At 38.7% G+C, this 23,504-nt stretch overlaps 1 protein-coding gene across 1 annotated transcript in view; it reads right to left on the bottom strand.

The window, feature by feature from the left end:
- ssbp4 (single stranded DNA binding protein 4) overlaps positions 1-23,504 on the bottom strand; it is a 67,775-nt gene that overhangs the window by 2,999 nt on the left and 41,272 nt on the right. Inside the window, exons 5-14 of the mRNA XM_020940027.2 lie at positions 12,242-12,331; positions 3,940-4,023; positions 2,562-2,688; positions 2,422-2,489; positions 1,619-1,683; positions 1,492-1,537; positions 1,350-1,385; positions 1,184-1,238; positions 388-458; positions 219-297 (exon numbers count right to left, since the gene is read on the bottom strand). Of these exons, the coding sequence (XP_020795686.1) occupies positions 219-297; positions 388-458; positions 1,184-1,238; positions 1,350-1,385; positions 1,492-1,537; positions 1,619-1,683; positions 2,422-2,489; positions 2,562-2,688; positions 3,940-4,023; positions 12,242-12,331 (721 nt within the window). The remainder of the gene's footprint in view (positions 1-218; positions 298-387; positions 459-1,183; positions 1,239-1,349; positions 1,386-1,491; positions 1,538-1,618; positions 1,684-2,421; positions 2,490-2,561; positions 2,689-3,939; positions 4,024-12,241; positions 12,332-23,504) is intronic.

The following is a 23,504-nucleotide window of genomic DNA, read 5'->3' as shown; positions in this document are numbered from 1 at the left end:
TATTTTAGCTTTTTGTTTTAGATACAAATAAGCAACAAAATACAAAATGAGAGGGCCTATTCTGCCTCACTCATTTATTATTTATTTTAATCAATATAAAATAGAAATGGAGTATCTCCTGCATGAACCAGGAGGGGGCAGAAGCGTATTACTTAAGTCTCAACTCGCAACACAATGTTTACATATCAGCAGCCAGATTTAGTTCTTTTAAAACTCACCTAATGATCCGTTCATATGATGTTGATCCATTGCTCCCATTCCACCCATGGGCCCATCAGGGCCAGGACCCATCGGGAACTATAGGCAGATTACAAAAGGTCAGTAAGATCTCTATAGATTCTATTTGTATCAGAAATACAATAAAAGCAAATAACTATATTCACTCACATTAGGTCTGTTTCCACCTGGACCTATGGGATTCATCATTGTGTAGATGTTTTCACTTGAGTTTGTTGAATCTGTGTGAGAATGTCATTTTAACAAATAATCAAATCTGTTTAAATAGAATAGCTGAAAGTAAGTGCATGGAAAAAATTGTCATATAGTCTGCAATATAGCCTTGTATAACGATAGTTCTGTGGCTTAAGATAATATGTCTATATCGGGCCTATGTTAGGGGCTGAAAGAGAGGTCTGCTCTGAGTGGGAGGGTGCCTCATTTGTGTGTTCGTGTTTTTGTGTGAATGAGTGTTTGCGCAGTCTTGGCGACTGCAATGGAAATATGTTTTCCCTCCCAGTGTACGTGCAAGAGCTTTTCGTGCAAAAGGTTGCCCAGCAACGGATCACAATAGAGGCACATATATAAATAATAAATAGTGGCCACAAAAGAAGCTCTCCACAGGCCAAGAGAAACAGAACATCTACAGGATATCGGCACACAGTGTTTTGTTCTCAGCTAATGCTCCACGGACACATTAGATTTGGAAGTTTAAGTTTACAATTTATGCTCTGAAAAATATTACTGACATTTTACTAACTGACTTTTATGCAACATTAGTTTTCTAAACAATCATACAACATTACATTACTTGAATGATTAGTAAAGCGAAATTTCAGAAAGTTAAGATTCCAGAGCATTTTGCTGAACCGTGTCTGACAGAGGTTTGATGCATCAGACAGGGCCCTACTCAGTGAACAGAGGATAAAAGCAGACATCTGAAAACAAAGTGCAGAGAGGAACTCACCTCCAGGGCTAGGCATGATGGGAGTTCCTGGTGGGCCGCCTCCCCCTGGAGGGCCCTGAGGGGAAGAAGAGATGAGAAGTAAGCCCTATGTCAGTGTGTCTGATGTCACTTATGACAAAACATATATGGCTAAAGGTCTCATGTTCCTTCAAGATAAGTCACTTACCACATAGTTCCCTGGAGATGAAGATGAATATGCTATCTGAAAGGAGCACAGCATAGACATTACATTAAACATATTATTTTTAATATGGATCTTATATATGTTAGACATACTAGTATTCAAATAGTACAATTATCAAACTCACCGAGTTGTTGTTAGGGTTTGGCCATGGACCTCTTCCACCAGGACCCCTGCATGTAAGCAGAACAATGAGAATTTGTCGCAATAATAAAATACGTTTGGATTAGGTTTAGATATTTTAGTGCACATACATGTTCATGCCTGGCATTCCCGGCCCCATGGAGTTTGGAGGAGGCCTCATCCCTCCACCATAGTTCTGTACAAGACAAGACCAGAACAGAATGAATATTAACGAAGGTCAGCCAGCCTCATGTCACATTAACCACACTTTCATTATCTATATGTATGGGCTGGTCGTACGCCAGGGCGGACAGCTGGACGTGCGTCCCCACACCCCTTGGCATGTTTGCATGTATATGTTCATGGCCGCACAGTAGGAGGCTTTGGCTGCCACCACATGTATGTTATTGTTCATATGTTTGTGATAGAGAAGAGGCAGGCCAGAGAGCAGCTCCACTCAGAGGAAGAGTTTTGTTCAGCACACGATTACACTTGTCAAGCAGATGCCACACCAGCTGCTGCAGTGGCCAGTGCCAAAGTGACCGAGCTGTGGTGGCATACGGGGGTTAGGGCACAGAGAGTGTCTGCCTTTAAATGAGGAAACAAACAACCCAGGGAAGATAGGTGTAGAACCAAACATAATATTCAAAAAGTTAACTTTTTAAGCATCATACAATGATGAAAATCAGTTTGTCACTGGAGTTCTGATAAAGTAGACTGGATTATCAGAATCCACATTAAGAGGCTGCACAATAACTAGAGCAAATCATCAAAGTACTGTAACATTTAAATATAGAATTATGAGGCCGACAAACCATGTTCAGTTGGTTTAATACCAACATCACAGGTGCTAATTCTAACTTTGTGGAAGAATCAAGAGTAGAGCTTTTTAATTTTTTCCAGCATTTGTTACTTTTACATGTTCTTTTTTTACCTGCGGGCCCATGCCTCCCATCCCTCGTGGGGGATTCATTCTCATTGGACCACCCATGTTTGGATGTCCTGAAATTAGAGATTTAAATTAATAAATAAATTATAGTGAGAATTAATATCAATCAGTGTAGATTAAAGTACCTTGCGGTCTGGTGGGGTCCAGGCTGTTTGGCAGGAGGGGCTGTGACCCAGGGATGCTCCCTGGAGGCTGATTTGGCATTCGAAGTGAGGGCCGGGGGCCACCAGGGTATCGTGGTGACATGAACGGCTGCAGAGAGGACAGGTAAAGGACATGATCACTGTTGGATTTTGACAGCATCAGGGTTGTGCTTAAATACAGTACACTATGAGGTTTAAGTTAACTGTGAAAACATGTCAATGGATTTATTCACAAGCAAAGCAGTTACTTATGTCATGTCAGCAGGGGGAGCTAAAACGTTTTCAGAAATTAATTTAAGATGCTTTCATTTTTGTGGGCAATTCTATCAAAGTTTGATAAGCAAGACTTATAGGAGTACTGAGACATCTTATTTATACAAAAAGTATATTGTGAAAAGGGCTAATTGTTTTTGTTAGGTAGACAGGTCAATATTGCAGCATGGGAAGGTACTTTGTTTCATATTATTACTACTATATCACAAGTTATGCTCCCCTATATATAGATATTATTGTAGTAATACACACAGCTGTTTTACCAGCTGGTCTGGCGGACTAGTTCACAAAAATATACATATCAGAAGATGCTGTATTGAACTAGTAAATAATGCAAAGAGTAAAACAGAGTATGTTGCAGTTGCAGTTACTTTAGCATCAAATTTAAAAAACAGAAAACAAAAATGTTTGAAAAAAGTTCAGCGCAATTACCAGAATTTTTTTTTTTTTAATGGAAGGCATCCAAAAGATAGTATATTACATTTTTGGAAATCCATATATTAATAGGGCTGAATCATGGTCCAGTGACGATTTGCTATTTTGATTATATCATATGAGCCACTGCTATTTAATGCAGCTCTATACTCAAACACACGTTTCCAACCCATGCCTCCTACTGGTGATAAAACTAAATAGTGATCAAATAAAAACAGATCTAGACACTCATCATTATATGATTATCCATCCCTTTTCTCTATTATAATACTGTAAAATATTCCTAATGCTTTTTACATATAAATCTGTCCTTATATTGATACATGTCCCTCTTTTGACCGTATTGTAGTATGTTTGTGCATGAAGCTGCTCTGTGTCAGGCCATGCTGCAATATTAATGGTCTATTGATGGACTATGGGATGGTGAGGGCTGGGCTGAGGCAGAGAGAAGGCCCTCCAGACGCACCTCACCTCCTTACAGCTGGACCAGTGCAGCTAAATTATTCATCCAATCCACCATCGGCAACACGGCCGGTCCTATCCCTTAGCACAACAAGGGACGTGAGCCATTTGCTCTGTACAGTTAACTGTGGCTGAAGCGGAACAGATAAGGCGGGAGCTGAGGAGTGCAGGGGACGTGTTTGGCTCTTACCTGTCCGTGAGGGCCCATCATGGGGTTACTTGGATTGTGAGGGGGAGGCTGTGTGTGTGGAGAAGGCTGTGATCCTGGAGGGCCCTGGGAGAGAGAAAGAGTTAAATTGCCATATTCTGCAAACAAACAGAGATTACAATACACAAAAAATTTATAAAACAAAAACCTAAAAGTAGAGTTGAAAGTAGGACTATAGACTATAGACTATAGACTTTTGTGCATCAATTAATTGACTAAATGGAAGTCTAACACGGCTCTCAATATTATAAGGATCTTTCACAAACACACTGCATACAGAGCAGTAATGGTAAATAGAGATAGACCGATATATTGGTTGCCTGATATATCAAGCCTATATTTGCTTTTTAGCATATTGGCTATTGGCCTTGAATATGCAGCGGACACCGATACTTTGTTTGGCCCAACAAGCTGCCAAATGTGCATGAAAAATATATACATAAAGTTTTATTTGAACACTTTCGTCTAAAGAGTGTACTGCAGAAATGTGACTATACTGCTCTCACAATTTGTAGTAAAACAAGGTTGCAGATGAATTAATTCTCAATTCTAATTTGATAATTTGGGGAAAATGATCAAAATTGGCCCAACATATGGGCCAAAATTATCAGCAGAAGTCACGGTATTGGCATCAGCCATGAAAAATCACCTATCAGTTGATCTCTACTGGTAATATCTTCATAAGTGAGACAGTTGAAACTGTACAGTCATTTCTAACTCCATATTTAGCTGACTAATATGGAGTTAGACACCCCATTCTAAGAAACCAGCTGGTTACTTGTGTGCATCTTGTATGCAGAAAACCCCTCCACCAGGATCAGTGGTGGAAGAAGTGCTAATTTTTTTTTTACTTAAATAAAAGTACAGATGCCAGGGCAAAAAAAGTTGATTTTTAAATATGATATTTTTTGTTTGACTTAAGTAAAAGTATCCATTTACAAGTATACTTAAAGAGGAAAAAGTAAAAATATTTTGTGCATCTAATAATACTTCAAATGTAGTGATTTTGATAAAGATTTCTGTTGAATTTTGTTCAGTAGAAACTGAATCAATATATTTTTCCCCTAGCTGTTTTTATTTGTATATTTTGTACACTAAAATGAACATGTTAAAAATAATCCCTCAGCCTTTTCAGGAGGTTTCAAACCAGAATAAAAAATACTGCTACTTTTCAGTCTTGTTTAAAAATGGCATGGAGAAGAAAGTACAAATACCTGTTCTCAAATGTACTGAAGTAAAAATAAAATGTATTGGCTGTAAAATGTGCTTAAGTAAATTACAAATACTTAAAATGTATACATGAGTACTGTACTTTACTACCTTTACTTTTTTACATTCCACCACTGACCAGGATACAGGACCAACATCGTAGCCTACATTGGCCATTTTGGCATGAGGCAGCATTGGAATCACATTCCTAATTTTCTAAAGTTTAATGTTTTGATACAATGTCAGTATTTATTAAAATTTTCAAGATTTACAATAATCTCTCTGGACTGTAGTATTCATTAATAGCCATTAAATTTCTTGCTACATCGATATGATTAATCTAATTGTCCTAAGGGGGTGGGCTCATCTTGGAGACAAATCCATTTTAAACCAGCCACATGTTGCTCAGCATGCCAATAATCTCTGCAGAGAAGATGTGGGTTCAGTTGTACACACAGTCAGTATTTGATGACGCTTGTGCCAGTGCCGCTGTGTGTTTTGGGTGGTTAACACCAGATGCCCCGCCTCGCTCGGTCTCTCAGCAGGTTCACACCAAGGCTAATGCAGCACTAGTGCCGTCTGACCTCTGAGGTTATTGTTGCTGCCGAGCCCGTTTGTGTGTGTGTGTCAGAAAAAGAAAGAGTAAGACAATGAAAAAGGGAGCAAGAGAGAGACAGAGAGAGAGAGTGAGAGAGCGAGAAAGGGAGAGAGAGAATGAAAGAGAAAGAGAATGAAGGAGAGAGTGTGTACTTCTAACAAGATATCCCCGCGGGATCCTGGCGCACTGACCCAGCTGCACTCTGTTTCTCCACCCAAAATGCATAAGCAGCCTCCTTTCAGGTGTTTTAGATGAATGGACTGGACAATATTTTAGTAAAAATCATATGTCCCATTGGCATATCAACAGCAAGGTATATAGTATATATATGGAATCAATTTACACAAATATGCAAAGGATAATGTGAAAGTGAAGTATTTTTTTAGGGCATCTAATCTCACATTGAAAAGGGTGCAGTGCCCAAACCTGCACAAAAAAGTCGATATTTAATGAATCCACAAGAAAATTGTTTGGCCACACCAACTAGTAAAATAAAAGCTAGTCCTACATAACCCATATACCACCCCACAGAGAGGAGCAGCACTCCTCTCCTTCTCTTGTCTATAATGTGCCATAATGGAGCATGGCTTCTTTGGCTGGGCCTTCCTGGGCCCTGCCATTACATGTGAATGGGCCAGCATATGGTCTTTATGGCCACACTGTTTCCTCTCTGGATCCCTGCAGGAAGAGGGAAGAGGCGCGTCTTAACTGCCACAGAGGTGGAAGTCGGGCCAGTTTGGAAATGTCACTTTCTTGGTGTGTGCATGTGCATGTGTGTGCAAGTACAAGCAGTGTTATTTGTGTACTTGGGAGAAGGAGGAGGGGGCATGGGGAGCGTTAAATGAAGCAATTAATAAAATCATTTTCTACCCAGCTAAGGAGATAACAGCTTGGCACAGTACCACCAACCCATCAACACCACCCCCCTAAATCATTTCAGTTAAAGGAAGAGCTACATTGCTGGCCTGCATGGACCACGAACAGAGGAATAGAGAGAAAGATACGGTTGTGGCACCGGGCAGATACAGCTGTCCATTCTCTTTACCATCCACTACCACTAGAGGGCAGTGTGTATCTGCTCTACAACTTTAGGGCCCACACATACACACACACAAACAGAGAGCAGGAACACAAAGCAGAATGCATCAGTGAACACAACAAACAAAGCCAGGAGGAACGGCACAGCAGCACCCCCTTCCCTCATTGTCATTCCTTAACATTCCAGGGAGAGTGTCGTTGGCAGCGGCAGGCAGAAGTGGCGGGGGCTCCTGCTTGCTCACGGTATATGGCATGGCAACACGTCAGCCTCTGAGATGGAAACGTGCTATCAGGAGTGCGCGTTCTCCCAAAGGACAGCCACAGAAACGCTGACAGCCGTTTAAACAAGTTAGGATGGCACCAAATGATTTATATATCTGTGATCTGCTGTGCCGCTAAGGGGGAGCACTCCAGTTGACACGTGCACACACAGGGGTAGATGTAGTGCGTTTGGGGTTCTTATGCCACACCAACAAACAGATAAAACTCAGTGTAAATTCGCAACTGATAGGGATGAGGCATGACCAACCGGAGACAAAGAGTACATTCAAAGCATTGTTTATCTAAAGTGACTTGTCAATGAGTGTAAACTACTGTAAAGCTACTGGGGTTACGTGAGACAGGCACTTGGTATTCTTCTGAAATGCAGATCAACCATTGTTACAGAGCAATGATGCAAGAATGAGGGGCAACAAAATAGTTCCAGATGCGCAATTTCCTCAATTGAAGAAGGGGAGATTTTTTTTAAGTTTTGGCGAGACACAACTTTTTTCTTATGTGTTAAAAATTGGTTAAGGAAATGAACGGAATCTTATTTTGTCTTGAGTCTGACAGTTCGGCCAATGCAAGCTGATGTTACGTGGCCCCAAAAACCACTAAGAACCTGTAATTATCCTTCTGTCCTGCAGCAACCCAGGATTTCAGAGAGGCCAGGCCAACCCAAGAAGGCTGTAAGCCTCACATTTGAGACATACTATATTACTTTAGTAAAGTTGATTTGTTAGTTTTTAAAGAATCTGTACAAATATAGCATGTTTGTGTAACTATAAAACATTGTACACATTATGTAACTGTAATAGAAGAAAAAGCCCACCACCTTGTAATAGTAAAACTATATAATAGAACTATATTAAGCATATTACCATTTAGTTGGTGAAAAAGCAGAAAAAATTAAATAAAATAAACTAAGAAAGCTAAATTTGTACTTGTAGCCTATCCAGTTTCTATTTGAAGTAAACAACTATTTCCTGAAATTCCAAATCCAGGTTATCCAAAACATTCAGCATTTCCTTAGGTTTCTAAAACATCTGCGTACACTAGGCCGTACAATTCCACTATCATATATACCTATTAAGTAATCCTCCAGTCACCATTTGCCACTCTTTAATTCATGAAGAACTCTACCTCCACATTTCTGTTGCATCTCTGAAAGACCATTGGCCACTGTGAACCCGGGGCTCAGACTTACCTTTGATAAATAAATCAGGCAGAGCAGATGTCTCCCTAATTCACCATGTGCCTGCCATGTGTCGGCTTTGAACGGCTCCTTAAATTTGTCTTTGATATCTGGTTGCTTGTTCTTTAAATGTGTAATCAAACCTAATCCTCTTGTTGTGCTCTTTTTGCTTGTTGTCCCTGAAGAGCTGCAATTACCTGCTCTAAAACACACTGCCCTTGACTCTGGATCTTTTTTTGGAACGAGAAGTGATCACAGTTTAGAAGAAAGACGGCTAACCTAAACTAACTGCTTCTTAATGGAGTGCAATGGGCCCTCTGAGTACCTGATGTGCCACTGCATAGGCAGAGGTCGAGAGAGATCTCAGACATTATTTGACAAATACACCAGAGAAGACCTGAGCATATTTGGCATTATCTTTAAACATAAAGATCTATTTGTATTTCCGTTTAGGGAACTTTATTTCACACCCTAACTTTATAGGAGCCAACTTACTCAATATGGGCCATCTTTTTATGGAAAACGCTTAGTTTACTTTGTAGTTTAGATCCCTTCAAACAAGTTTTGAAATGTAGATATTGCATTAGTTTAGGATTTAAATGTTCTCAAATGTGAACTGTAAACTCAATCTAGCTTTTAAAACTAAAATCAGAAGTTTAACTGCAGTTGCAATAATTATGGAAAAAATATTTACATTTGGAAGTCCCTTGGTTGTTGAAAACCCTATAACGTACAAAGGAAAATAGTAAAGCACCACAAATGGACAACAGAAGCAGGTGCATCGAATCATACTCCAACATCACATTCATTTACTGCACAGGGCTAATCATCCTGGTTCAGATTGGAGAAACTTGGGGAAGGGTGCCCTGTTTGCCTGACCACCTTTCTCCAATGTCTCTGCTTTGACCCTCATCCACCTCTCAAAGGGCCACAGCCAATAACAGAGCTGGGTCACCTATGTTAATTACCGCACTATTTCACCTGGGAAAACAAACGTCTGCAATAACAGTGTGCACGTGAACGCATCACGCACACAACACAGCTGGTGAGTAAAGATGTGTCACCCAAGCAATATGTGCGTGCTAGAGTGGGATAGAGCATTTGGACAAGGAAGAAGAGGGAATGTCACAGAAAAGGAAGCCAGGCACGCAAGAAGGGAGACGTTTAGAATGAAAAATCTCCCAAAAGATGTTGCGAAATACTGCTGAACAAAATAAAATCCATTCAGAGCACTATAGCAGGGTTTAGGCTATAAATATGTCTGCAGTTATGAATCGACTGACCTTACTTCCAATGCAACAGCGCTGAGATGAGAACTATGAGTAAAATCTCAAGATGGGAATTTCCTCTCATACTTCACCTGAGAGTAAAAAGGAGCTGCAAATACTGCAGCCACTTCTACTGTTAGTGTGGGCTGCAAGCATAAATCATCTAGATGTAAATGTCATCAACACAGCAAAGAAATGTGTGTCTACATACCTCCATCAATAAACATGTTTAAAGAATTATTGTGTGAGAATTAAAAGTTAAGTAAGTTAAAGTGATATGAAAAGTCGGTTAAAAAGCATAGTACTTAACATTAAGATTGACTTATTAGGATGAGTATATGGACTTAGTTTTCTTTTCACAATTATACTGTAACTTGAATAATCATGATCATTAATAACCTAAAATCTAGACATATAGTGCAAGTGTAATCTGCAAAATTATTATGCAATATATGTCTATTCACTTCAGTATAGAAATTGATATATACATTATATATAAAGGTATATACTGTAGTTAAAGCAAGATTCTGCTATCCAAACAGTCAAGAGTATCACAATATTTTTAAACTTTTTATTTCTCTGTGTTTGAAAATGCAAATGGTCTGTGGTTATTATCTCCAACTACGAGGCCTATCCACATGAACATGTAAAAAATAAATAAATAAATAAGGTGAAAAATGTTTTAGAATGCAAGCACTTTTGACTGTTAATTTTCTTTGCTGCCATGATTAGCTGACCTCAGCAATGAAGAAAACAAGAGCAGAAAAACACCCATCCCAGTCTCCTGCCCCTCTGTCCTGCCCCTCTGTCCTGCCCCTCTGTACTGCCCCTCTCTCCTGCCCCTCTCTCCTGCCTGTGTCTGTCTGTCTCCTGCCAGGCACACTCTATTTATGGAAAGACATGTTACTCACGCAGTCCCATCAGATAGCTTTCTCCCTGGCCTCCTCGCTACTCATACATCATTTACATTCCCCGCGACCCCTCTCTCTACAACATGCTGTCAATCAACCTGCACTGACAAAGACCAGCAAATTACAGGTATGCTAAACGCCCGATATGCAAATTTGAGAAGTTGTTATCTTGGAACGCAGAACTACACATTTAAATCATTATGTCATTGCTTTATTATAATGCAGTCACAAAATGTTTGAATTTAATTGTGTCGATTTTTTCCCAAGTGCATGGTAACAGTGAAGTTTCAATACCTGATAAGTTCAAGAGTGAATAACGCATAATAGCACAGCTTTACAAACCCTTTTGCTGTCACGTTGCTGCTCTACTCTGTTTTAACATTTTTGAAACTGAGTAGTCTTTCATATTTCTCTTTTGTATAAGCCATACAGCACAAGCTTTCGTCTTTAATGTCATAAAGGAAAGTTTCCTTGTGATAGTGTGAGCACTGTACTCGTAAGTGCCATTCTTTCTTCATTTTTGTTTTCACCTGGAGCGGTACGGAGAGAATCATTGGGGCACAGATACTTAAAAACCTTCAATATTCAAACGTGTTACTAGTTTAATGTGTGTCAGAGTGTCAGATAGGGCTTTTATGAGCACGTGTTTGCAGGAGGAGACAGGCAGGGGAGGGGGCGATGGGATATGTGTGATGAAAATAGAGAAAGTGTGTGTGACCTCGCCAGCCTCAGAGACAGCCTTCAGAGAGCCGCGATGACAGGAAGAATTAGTGAAGCCACCCAGACCAGCGAAAACACTCCTCTGCACATCACTCCACTGTTAGGATGGTCTTTATCAACACAATCACTGGGTTTGCATGTAGTATAGGCATGCAAAAAATAAATAATAATAATAATAAATTCATACTAATTGATCCAAAAACTGAACCAAAACTAATCTGAGCAGGTATCAATACTGCATCCTTTATAGGACAAAATTGAACCTTTCCTGAATAGTTTTAGAAAGGTCTTGATATATATGAGACGTAGTATAAGACCGCAAAGAAATATAAAAAAATAAATAAAAAAATATGAACTTTTATTTTGCATTAAAAATTTATTCAACTGTATGAAAAAGAGAAAACGTTTTTTTTTATTGTGGAATTGAAATCAGTATCAAGTATCAAAAATTTTCTTACACCAAGATTTTAATATCTGATAACAAGAGAAAGAGTACATCTGTAGTGACTAGGAGTTTTCACTGTGAGTTATATTCATTGTATTTATTGCAGGCTAAAGTGATTGAAGGTGAATCTTTAAGAGCCAAAAGGTTGAAAAAAATAAATATACATTTTAGAGTAGTAGAAATAAATACTTTATCACTTTGGAATGTATTGCATCAAAAGTGAACACTACAAGATCAGACCAATAGCCAATAAACATGTTTATTTCCAGGAACATTATATTAAATTGAAATACATAGAGCACTTGAATGTAGCATTAGCCTGATTGGAGTTGTAGTTTCTCTTGTGTTTGTAAATTCATAAAAAGTCAGAGATATTAATGTGATGGCTTTTTCTATCCTTGAGCATACTTTCAGGTTGATTTGCATGTAAGCATACAGAATATTATAGCCTCAGATTCAGAGCATAGGAGAGAGCAGCAGCAGTTAGCGGGCCTGGACATATGGGGCGGAGAGAGCTGAACACATCTGGACAAGGATTAAGACAGCTAAAGAGGCTAAAAAAGGAGGAGGAGACAGAGGGGTTGGCTTAGCGCTTACAGAGGGGTGAGGGGATGGTGTGAGAGTGAGAGAGGATCTTACTTGAAAGAAGCCTGGGGGCATTGGTCCTCCTGGCATACCATCATTGGGTGGCATGTTGCCCATCACTGGACTGGGGGCAGCGGCCGCACTCTGCAATAACAAACAAAAACAACACTTATAACTTGATATCTTCATGCAAAGGATCAAAACATCTTCAGAACAATATAAGAATAGTTAAAATAACTGGTTTTAAAAATAGATCATTTTAAACAATAAAGAAATCATTAAAAGGTGTTCCACCAATATTAGAACACTAACGGTCAAATAATAGTATTAAATGTTTGTAGTACTTAGTAGTAGCCAGTGGCCATAGTCCTATTGTAAAAGTAGTAGTAGACATAGTAACAGAGACCAAAAGTATAAAAAGCTCATTATAAACTTACAACAGAGAGAGAATTGGTTACTTTTATTCAAGCTTTACCCAAGCAATAACTCATGTCAAGTAGTTACACAAGATAGGTGGTGGTAGTAATACAAGATAATGAACAATAATAAATCTGATGATCTTAAACCGAACTACCAAATCAAATAAAAGGATACCACTGTCGTCACTGTTTTTTCATGATAGACACAGCTGAAAGTTAAGGCTTACACAGGAACTAGTTTATACTATTCAGTGCCCGACCACAACAGACAGACAAATCGATAGAGCCTTTTATAGAGCAGGCTGCATGCTAAAACAGGGCAAGAAGCTGTCACTGCTCCACAGCCATAAGGATATGAACAATGAGAGTCTGACAGAATCACAGCACGCCTCCAACTCATAACACACGCTTTGGTCCGATTTGCCAAGTCTAGACCGAAACCACAAACCTCTGAGCTACAGTAACATCGATACAAATATCAATCATAAAGTGCTCGTGTTATATTGATGGATGGAAGAATATAAATGTGTTACATCATCTTCAGCTCTGTCCTGGTCTAAGCATGTCTCCTAAATGTATTCCTGGCAACAAATCCTTCATTTTTCTACTCAATTATCATGGTTTTCAACATCAGGAGGAGACAGATGTGCAGTTCAGAGCTCTGGTTTTCGTTAGAGGCAGTCAAGTTAGCACCGGTATTGGTTATACTTTAGTCAGGGCATCATGAAAACAAATGAAATAAAATGTAGAATGTAGAATCCATTCATTATTTGATGAGGTGATAAATAAAAAAAAAAGGCACCATGAATTAACACTGTTGCCAAAAATAGAAAATTATGAATGATAAACTACAATGCATACAGGTAATTAGAAAGCACACAATCTTATATGGCATTAACTAATTAGTATACAGTATGTTGACATTTTAATGAAAGGAAAATTTGTAAATGAAACTATAAATGAGCTTATTAATTACAAAATTACATTGTAAGAATTTTGCTGTGTTTACTGACCAATCAGATGTGTTTGGCAAAAGTTATCCAAGAAAAAGCACATTTGTTAAATCTCAGCATCCAACAATCTCAAATAGTATTCAAAATCTACTCAAAGCAATGTCTCCACAAAATGTTATGTTTGGTCTTCCCCACCCTCTAATCATTTCTGAACCATCCCTCTATGACTGGCTCAGGCACTCACTTACATAGAATGTAAGGGAGTGTGGCATGATCCAAATGCACTGCCATAGACTTCCACAAACATCCCTGCACCCATACACACACACTACATGGCCACATGGGTAACAAGGCGTGAATCTGAGGACTGCAGTGTGGACATGAACATATCCACTGGACTCACACGGCCAGATCGAGACAGACATTTATACAAACAGGCCTGGTAAATAACACAGACGGAGTGCTCTTTGAAAGGGCAGCGACAGGTCAGTGAGCGGAGAACAGTCCAGCGGAGGAGGCAAAATGTGTGCGCATAGGAGGTATATAATATCAGTCTGTTTAGAGATTAAGACTTATAGACTATATGTTTATGGTATACAGCAATATGGACTTAGATGGAGGTTTTCAGATTCTAAAATGTGATACTGTCAATACGAAATAATTATCCCCATTGGCTACATTTTCATTTTCATAAAAAATATCCAAAAGGTAAGTTCACAAATGCTTAGCCCAATCATTTCTTTTGATGACTAGACAATAAAACTCAATGCAAAACAACATTCTTCATAATAACAAAAGTATTTCTACCTGTCCCAACCTCTATTAAATATTATTTGCCTATAGTATCATCTAAAATAGGACAGTTTAAAACTTTATATAGTAGATAGGTATAACAGGATACCATGACAGGTAGGAGTTAAAATGCCTTTCTTTTTGGCTGTGCTATGAGTGACATAAAAACAAATTAAATACCTTTACAGTCAAGTACTATGTTTATTTTATTAATATCTGTTATTAACCTTAATCCGCCAAACACTGACATAACCCAGCAAGGTCAAAGATGTTTTGTATTCTCATGATGCTTTTGGTGCACACTCTTGGGAAATACATGTTAGAGATCAGGATAACAAATTTAATTTATTCACAAAAATTTCACAAGCCATGAAAAAAAAGGCATCAGGCATAATAGGCAACTTTTCTGTTAATATGAATGTTATTTTGATTATTTTGCATGTTTGACAGAATCATGATTGTTAGTTGTTCGAACCATAAAGAAAATAAGTCACTTGTTGCTTCTTTTACTTTCATACATACTATCATGCAATACACGAAAGACAAAAATACTTAATATATAGCCACATAAAATCTGTTCAAAATTTAAGTTTAATCAGGGACTTTTGTAATAAGTTGTCATTTAACCTGTAGAGGATGAAACAAGTTATTCAATTTGCACCATTTTATATTGCAGCTCTTGTTAAATATATAGTTAATTTAGAAACTGATATCATGATATTATTGTGTCAGTGGCCTTAAACATTATCAATCATTTATAGTAACACTGTCAGTAGGAATATATTGCACTTTAAACACTGGTAGAGTTACAAGCCAAGGAGAAGCACTCAAGAAAGATCTAGCCCTCGACTAGGCATTTTCTGATACATAGCAATACCAAAACTATAAAATATTTGTTACTATCATCCTATCTATCCTTCAAATGTAAAATTGCACATTTAAGCACAATAGCTCTGAACATTTTGCCAGATTATGCTAAAACCCAGGGGCTATGTTTGCATGTGTGGGTGCTGGTTCATCCTAGGGACACGGTCTATGTCAGACAGTTGAAGAAGAAGGAGCAACTTTTCTCAGAGACACTGCTGACCTCAAATAGACCCAATTAAGCGTTTTGACTGTGAGCTATTATTGAACATCGGGCTGAAGAAATAATAGGATGTTAAGTGGTGTATATTTGTGCACACACAACACAAGCTTGAGCAGCTGTGGAGCATCAGAAAGCATTATGTACCATGATCAGTGTAGAGACAGGATTCAGAAGACAAAAGGAGAGAGAGTACACAGGACTCAATGAAAGAAGTGGTACTGACATGTAACTACGCGTGGCTTGGATGCGCGTGTGTGCTTGTGTGCGTGTGTCTCAGGTGAAGCGGCAGCAGCAAAAGGGCCCCTTCTCCGTGTTGCCATGACAACCCCGACCTCAGCTCCAGCTCTCCAGTGCCCATTAAAACCCTCGGGCCGTCAATCATCAGCATGGCCAGAGCGCAGTGAACGGGAGAAAGAGATGAGGAGAGAGAGGGAGAGAAAGAGGCAGGGAGGGAAAATAAAAACAAGAGGAAAATGGAGAGATGGAAACAGAGATGGGAGTAGAAAAGAGACTGGGTTTGATCGCTGACCTGTTTGCCACAATCTTACTCCCTTTCCCCTCCTTTTACTGGACAAACAAATACCGTAATTGTGGAGTTGAGTCCTTGCTCGAGTCACTTTCACAACTCTCTAAATACAGCTTATTTGGTTCACTTTTGTGTTTAAAATCAGTTTGTAAACCTCAATAACCAATTTCGGATTTTGTTGGTATGATGACATTATGTATCACGGCAGAGCGGTTAAGGGTCCTCTATTGAGCAAAATGGACTCTTTAAGCTTTTAGCCATGTTAGAATGTTAACTCCTCAAAAACATACCTGGAGTTGTCTTTTGTTTCATCCACATTATTTAGGTATTATTAGTCTGTCTACGTCTCTAGTCTTCAAGTTAATAGCTACCTTTACCTTTTGTTCATTAGAGACCAATTCCAGGGCTGAAATCATCCAAAAGATTCTAGTGAAGGTGTATGGAGTTTAAAAACACATGGAACAAAGTGTTTTCTGTTTGAGATAAGAATTCAGCTGGAACATACAGGATTTGAGTGCTAAATGTGTGAATGGAACAAAAGACAACTCTGGATATGTTTTTTTTTTTTGAGGACACAACATTATAACATAAATCAGAAAATACCTAACAGTGCTGTATTTTTGTAGGTTTCCATCCTTGCATGGTATGTGTACGTTACCACCAGTATCACAAGATTTGTGTCTCAGTGTATTGGTGAATCTAAATTGTTCAATGGAAGTAAATACTTTGCAGTTCATGCATGGTTAAACATCAACACTGGGTTATGGTGGGGTAAGTTTTAAGGTTAATTGCATGTAGTAAATGTTGAAATATGAAAATCCTAACATCTCATGGCCAACTATTATCCCAATACTGTTGGAACTTGCAATCGTGCTACTTACTTACAATGGGCACTGGTCAGAGGGGACACAATAAATACCTTTATCTATTTTACAAACTTTTAGGTGACATATTGAATATTGGATCAATAAAAAAAAAAACCAATTAAAGAGCTATCTGGCTATTTTCTCAAGTTAAATAATTTATTATCCGCTCTGTGGCAGTGGTCCGTGAATGCCGCTTAACACAAACCATATCGCCTTGAAAACGAACTCTATTCATGTTTCAAAGCAAACCGGAGGTGTTTATGAAGGTTTATGCCATCAGAAAGGTTGTGTTTATGTCACGTTTTTTATTTCATTATAATTTACCGCAGGTCAACTGATTTTATTCAGTATTTTTCCAGACTCTTTGAATTAAGCTTGCCTATGACTGAAAGGTTTTCATTCTGCACTATTCTTTCTCATTTAATGTCTCTCTCTCTTTTTTAATTTTATGATGATTTGTTTGTATTGTGATTTTACTGTGTTTCTTATTTTGTGCTATACAAATAAACTTGCCTTGCCTCATGTCTGTTCTACTGGGTTGACTTAATACTGGCTACAGACACAGTCCTGATCAAAATCTTTTGCTCAGGTAGATTGAAACCAGATTGTGTAAAAATTTGGAAATCTAAAAAAAGAATCAGTACTTACTAAGACATTGTGAACGCTAACTACAGGCATGTGTTAAATGAACGTGAAATTACAAATTTATGGTTAGACAACTGCAATCAAATCACAAAGCCTGATATACCTACTAGCCTACTTAAACTTCTACAAACATGTAAAATGCGTGTATTTGTGTTAGTTTAGCAATTTATATGTCAGCCTTCCTTCAAATGTTAAATGTTCCTGGAAGAACTGAGTCACAGATCGCAGTGTTCCTCAGAAAAACTGCAATTGGATATTCTTCATTATTTATAAGTTCAAACACAAATCTAATCAAATTTGTAATATTTGTCAGCACAAAAGCCTACGTCACCCATGATCAGAGCAGGGTACAAAACAATACACTACCACATCACAAACCTGAAACAATGTGCAGTAGTTTCATTAGTGGAATGCACGCTGATTGTGTTGATAGCACTCTGGTGGAGAGAGAGGGGAGCAAGGAGAGCAAGGAGAGCAGAGACTCAGAGTGTCAATAACTATAACTAAATAAAACTATTTTTAGATTTAGTAGATTTAATATGTTGTTTTTTGGTAAATACAGCATTTTCAACACACAATAAAAAGTAACATGATGATCTTAATATGTTAAGTGTTAACAATACCCCATAGAAGTGTAATACTCCCTCTTTAATGCAACAGGATGTGGTCTCTGGCCCTTGCCACCTGCCTGTGATCCACTCTAGCCCGCAGTGGAGGGGAGTTAGCCAAGCGGCCGGCTGCATGGCCCACAGACAGTGAGTGAGCGCCTGTATCTGAGCCGTGATCAGACCTGGGCTTCCAGGGGGTAATGGATCTGCTGTTATCTGGGTCCAGACAAGCCGGCCAACACACCGCTACCTGCTGGCCACAACAACACTGACACCGCTCTGTTAGCGCACTGCCAGGCTACGTGGGAGTTCAGCCTGCCTAAATCTGCCATAACCTGCTCTGCTCGTGTGCACTGTTCAGTGACAAAAGTCCGTATCATTTATGGACATATACAGAGTAGAGAAATACGTATTTCTCTCCTCTGCTACAAAGTATTCAGTGTTTTTGCTTCCATCCCCTTTCCTATGAAGGCAGTGACTAGCACAGATAATATAAGAATGTGTCCTTGATATATAGTATATTGTACAAAAGTAGAGGCATGGATATTTAATACTATTCTGTTCAATGTCTTAGTTGACCTTTGCACTATTATTCAAAAGGACTGCCACAAATACTACAGTATAAAAAATAAACAGGATAGATACTGCACACATACGTGAGACTGAAAGGCTAGTTAACTTTTCTACACGTTCTACGCTATTGTCATGGAGTTCAAGAGGAAATCTAAAACAGAATACAAATAAACAGTCCTAAATTACTGAAAAGTACATCCCTCAAAAGAAAAACAATATGCCTTCATTGTTGTAAAGTTTATTCAAAACAGGCCTTGACAAATACTCCAATAATGCTAATATTTTCCACCTACTAACATGTGCCATATTGAAGTTATAATCTGTTATTCACCTCACCTGTAGGTGGTCATAATATTATGGCTGATGGGTGCATAGGCCATAGTTTTTCATGCATGCACATTAGCTAATACAGACTTATGCTGCCACCTTCCCATAGCTCCAGCAGCTGTTATGTCAATCAGGTGCATTAATTACCAGTAAACAAATCTGGTTGGGATCCCCCACAGAACACGGCAGCAAAAACAAACACACACACACACACACACACCCCTTTCACTTCTACCACTTCTGTACAACTCTGTGCATTATCATCTGGGCCTTATAAGCCAGGAGAGAGCCCCCGAGCTAACTGTAGCATCGCTCGGAGCTGAAATGCCCAAGGGGAGATCACTGTGGCTGGGGAACATAATCCAGCTCTTCCCCCCGCTGCCCGGAGCACCTGCCTTCTCTTGTGCTGCTGCCTACCAGGCAAAGCAATCACAAACACACGCTCTACCTGAGAGTACAGACAACACCGCACATTAACAACAAATACACATTTGTTTGGATGTACTTAATGAGACACCTCAAGCAAGATGAAGGGAGAAAGTCTGATCTGACTATTGTAATGTACTGTGAAGAATTGAAAGAACATACAGTTTAACAATACAATTAGAATACAAAGTTGGACAAACGTCTGCCTTCAAGTCCCCAATAATGAGTGTATGGTTGTGGACAGATCATTGAAATATCGATTGTATTATAAACGTTGTTTGTTTGGAAAGTTTGAATATCGAGTATATCGTGAACGAAATTGTAAAAATCAGGGTATAAAGTCACATTTCTGATTGTTGCTTAGTTTTTCTTCATAGAGGCAGCATTTCAGAGTTCATGATAGCAATAAAAATGTACCGGTATATTTTAAGAGGTGTATTGTAAATAATTGCAAATATGAGGCCAGACAAGCTAAACAAGCAGTATTTTATTTTTTATGATCAATAAAAACAGGAAGCTTTCCATTCACTTGCAAAGTTGTCAACTTAAGCAAATGGGACATGTATAAAATAAGTACAACATGCATTAAGTGAAAAACCAATCGGCCTATTGACATAAACACAAACACACACACACACACATACATTCGCATTTATTGGCCATGTCTGTGCTTAATGACCAAAGGTTGGATATGGCCTGCTGCTCACACTGGTGACCCCCTTCTAACCAGTTAACCCCCCCCCTTCTTCTTGCAACTGCTCTTTAATTACAAAACACACATCCATAGATACACACATGTACAGAGTGGTGGCCAGCCTCCGCCCCCTCAGCAGTGGCCTTTCACTCCCTCATTAGGCACTGGGTCTTGGGTGGAAAAAACGTGAGAGAACCCAGAGAACAGGGTGTCGCCATCATGCCGCTCCGCACACACATAATTATACCAAAACCTACACATGGTTGAGAGGAAGAGGCAAAGATATAGACCTAATTGAAGGTTATTAATGCTACTAATTAAGGAATAATGGAAAGTGCACAGTAAAAAGTGTATGAAAAAGGTGAGGTGATAATCATGAATGAAAGGGCCCATATTACGCTATTTTCTGATGGTATAATGTTGTTTCCTCGTCACAAACATACCTGGAGTTGTGGTTAATTTCATTCACACATGTTTAACACACAAACCTACAGATTTAGACAGATTTTTTCTCTCAAACTGAAAATATCTGTTACACCTTGTGATGTTATGTGGTAATACAGAAACTTTTAAAAACACCTTGCACCTTAACTAGAATAATTTTGATAATTTCAGCCTTAAAATTGCCAGTCTCCACTGAACAAAAGATAACTTGTATCTGTCAATTTGAAAACACTAGATGAGATCACAAGGTGAAGCAAAGCATTTTGAGCTTAAAGCTCAAAGAGTCAACTTCACGTAATGTAGGACCTTTAAGACCATCATTTCACCTTTAAATCAATGTTGTAAGTCATTATTTATTTATTTATTTATTTTTTTGAGTTCTTTATTGATAGACAAAAATCTGCACTTCCAGTAGGTGTTATTTGCAGTAAACTAGGCTAACCAGTGGCACAATGGCCCAATCAATGCAAATCTTTAATATTGGTCAAAAGTCTCAAATAGTCAAGCAAAAAACAGTCATTCAAGCATGATGAGTATACCAATTTGAATAACTTGACTTCTCCTCAGTTGGAGTTTTTAAGTAAGTCAATTACAAATAATCAGACTATATTTAATAAAACATGGCTAAAATGTGCTAAAATGTCTTAGTTGAGATTTCCTATCACACAAATATGAACCATAAATACCATGAAACGAAAGGCCAGAAATATTGCTTTATACCCTTGTTTGGGAGATTACACAAAGATTTTCTGTATCTTTTTGAGGTCATTTTTAAATCATTTTTCTTCTTTCCTCTTCTTTTCTTCTAATAACAGATGGTAAGCCAAAAATATTGAGACTGATCTATGCCACTGTCACAAAAACCCAAGAGCAGATTTAAACCACAAAAAATATACTAAATCTACAATATTGTTAAAAAACCACATGCTGCGATAACTAAATACCTGAAACATTTTGACACAGTACTGAGTTTGCATCTGTAATAGTCACAGAAGTTATTAATTAAGGTTCATACAGCTCAAATCTTATCATATAACCAAAAAATAGCCAAAAAACTTGCTAGTAGTGCACAGAAAAAGTACCCAGGATAAACACTGTCCTCCCAAAAATATTAATAATGATAAGTCGATATAGTAATTATCGTAACAGCCCTACCAGATAGTGATTCTAGCTATGAAGGCTTTTCTGTAGCTCTATCTCCAGCAGTACTCCAGCCCACTGTGCTGGACAGATCAGACAGGTTAAAGTTCAGGAAACACAGAGTAGATCACCCACAGAAAGGCCACTTCACAGGTGACAGCACATGCAGCTCACATCCTTCACTTTAGTGTAAGAGAGTGAATAAGACAGGAGAGAGTTTCTAGGATTCTTCTTCAGGACAAGTGTAAATAAATGTCAAGCAGTGTGAGCTAGTGGTGCAGGGCAGGGTCACATGTCAGTGCCTCAGTATCAAAGAGCACAAGCTTCTTTCATCAGCTGCCCTTTTACACTATAATGTTTGTCAACATTTACTCTGCCTCCACAGCAGAATGCATCACAACTAAGCTCTAAGGGTCTGTTCTACACCACAAGGTAACTCTACTACTTTTTCACCATATGAACTTTTAATGCACTAAAAGATATGCTAAGATAATCATGAGAATAACAACACACAAAAACTAAATAAGAACAACATGTGTTGTACAAATCATGCTCAATACATTTGGTTCAATTAATGACTATATAACTATATAATTAATGTTATATGTGATGATATGTGGTCAGAGATTGTGTTTGAAAGCTCTCAACTGTCAGATAGTCCTAAACCTTACTTGTTTGAGCCATGGACTAACTTTCACACATGCTACTGTTGGAATCTGTTGCAGATAAAACTTTGCCAAGATTTAATAATATAACATAACACTTTATCAGCCAGACCTCCTACGGGACCATTAAAAATGAAAAGAGTCTCTGGCAACCTTGTTAGCTATATCTACCTCCTCCTTATTCTTTGGCATTCTTTCATATTCTCCTGCTCACTCTTTTCCCTGCCTCTCATGTTCTGTTCACGTAACTGGATTTTATTTCTGCCGCGCAGAGAAGGTGTGAGATGAAAAAGTGAGGGGAGTGCTGGTACTGTATACAGCGAACATAAAAACTGCAGAGCTTTTACAGTGGAGCTGAGCATATTCCACAAAGCCTCAGGCAATGCGTGGACTCAAAGGCAAAGTCAGACGTCTTTAGCTTGAAACAGTTAAAGTATTACCATATATTAATCTGCATAATGGGCTAATAGTGGGAATATGCAGGGTAAATACTACACACAGAATAGAAAGTAAGTTTGCTAATGCAACTATACATATATTACTGCTGAATTCTTAACAATGAGAGCTACGAAAGCCTAGGCAGAAGTCTCACATGTATGTTTAGAGCAGGCCAGACATTTAAAACCATCTCACGCCAGTCTGATCCACTCACCCCATTTCTATTTTGGAGCCATGGGTGTGTTGTGTGAATGTGTGTGTGTTGGCCAAAGCAGGAAGAGGAGGCAGTCCCAAAGGAGCAGTCCTCCTGAGCGCCAGACGCTGGGGGGCAGGGTGTGCGAGACACAAATGAACACACGTTACTAATTTTAATTTTTGAATCCCAGAGCCAACAGCATGTGGACCACCTCCGCCTGGAATGTCACCAACCAGAAAATACATAGAATAGCTATACATATAAGAAGCCTCACCTTTCCATAATAGTGTCAAATTGCTTCTTTGAATTTGTCTTCAATATTATGGCATGAGTAGCAATAGCTATGAGTATTTCCGTTTTAAAGATAGCATCTTCACAAATGTTAAATCCTAAGGCCATGTTCAGCTCTAGTCAGCTGTCCTGGTCCAGGTCTAAGGCTTAGTCTTTTTTTGAGATTTTAAATCCAGTGGCCTTGAGGACCCAGGAGCCAAGCAGCACCTTATTTCTCCTGTCTCCTC

The sequence above is a fragment of the Boleophthalmus pectinirostris genome, unplaced genomic scaffold, assembly GCF_026225935.1.
Source record: "Boleophthalmus pectinirostris isolate CB_2022bp ecotype Guang Dong unplaced genomic scaffold, ASM2622593v1 HiC_scaffold_7, whole genome shotgun sequence".
NCBI lineage: Eukaryota > Metazoa > Chordata > Actinopteri > Gobiiformes > Gobiidae > Boleophthalmus > Boleophthalmus pectinirostris.
Note: the sequence above shows the minus strand (reverse complement) of the source record. Positions and strands in the feature narration are given on the sequence as shown.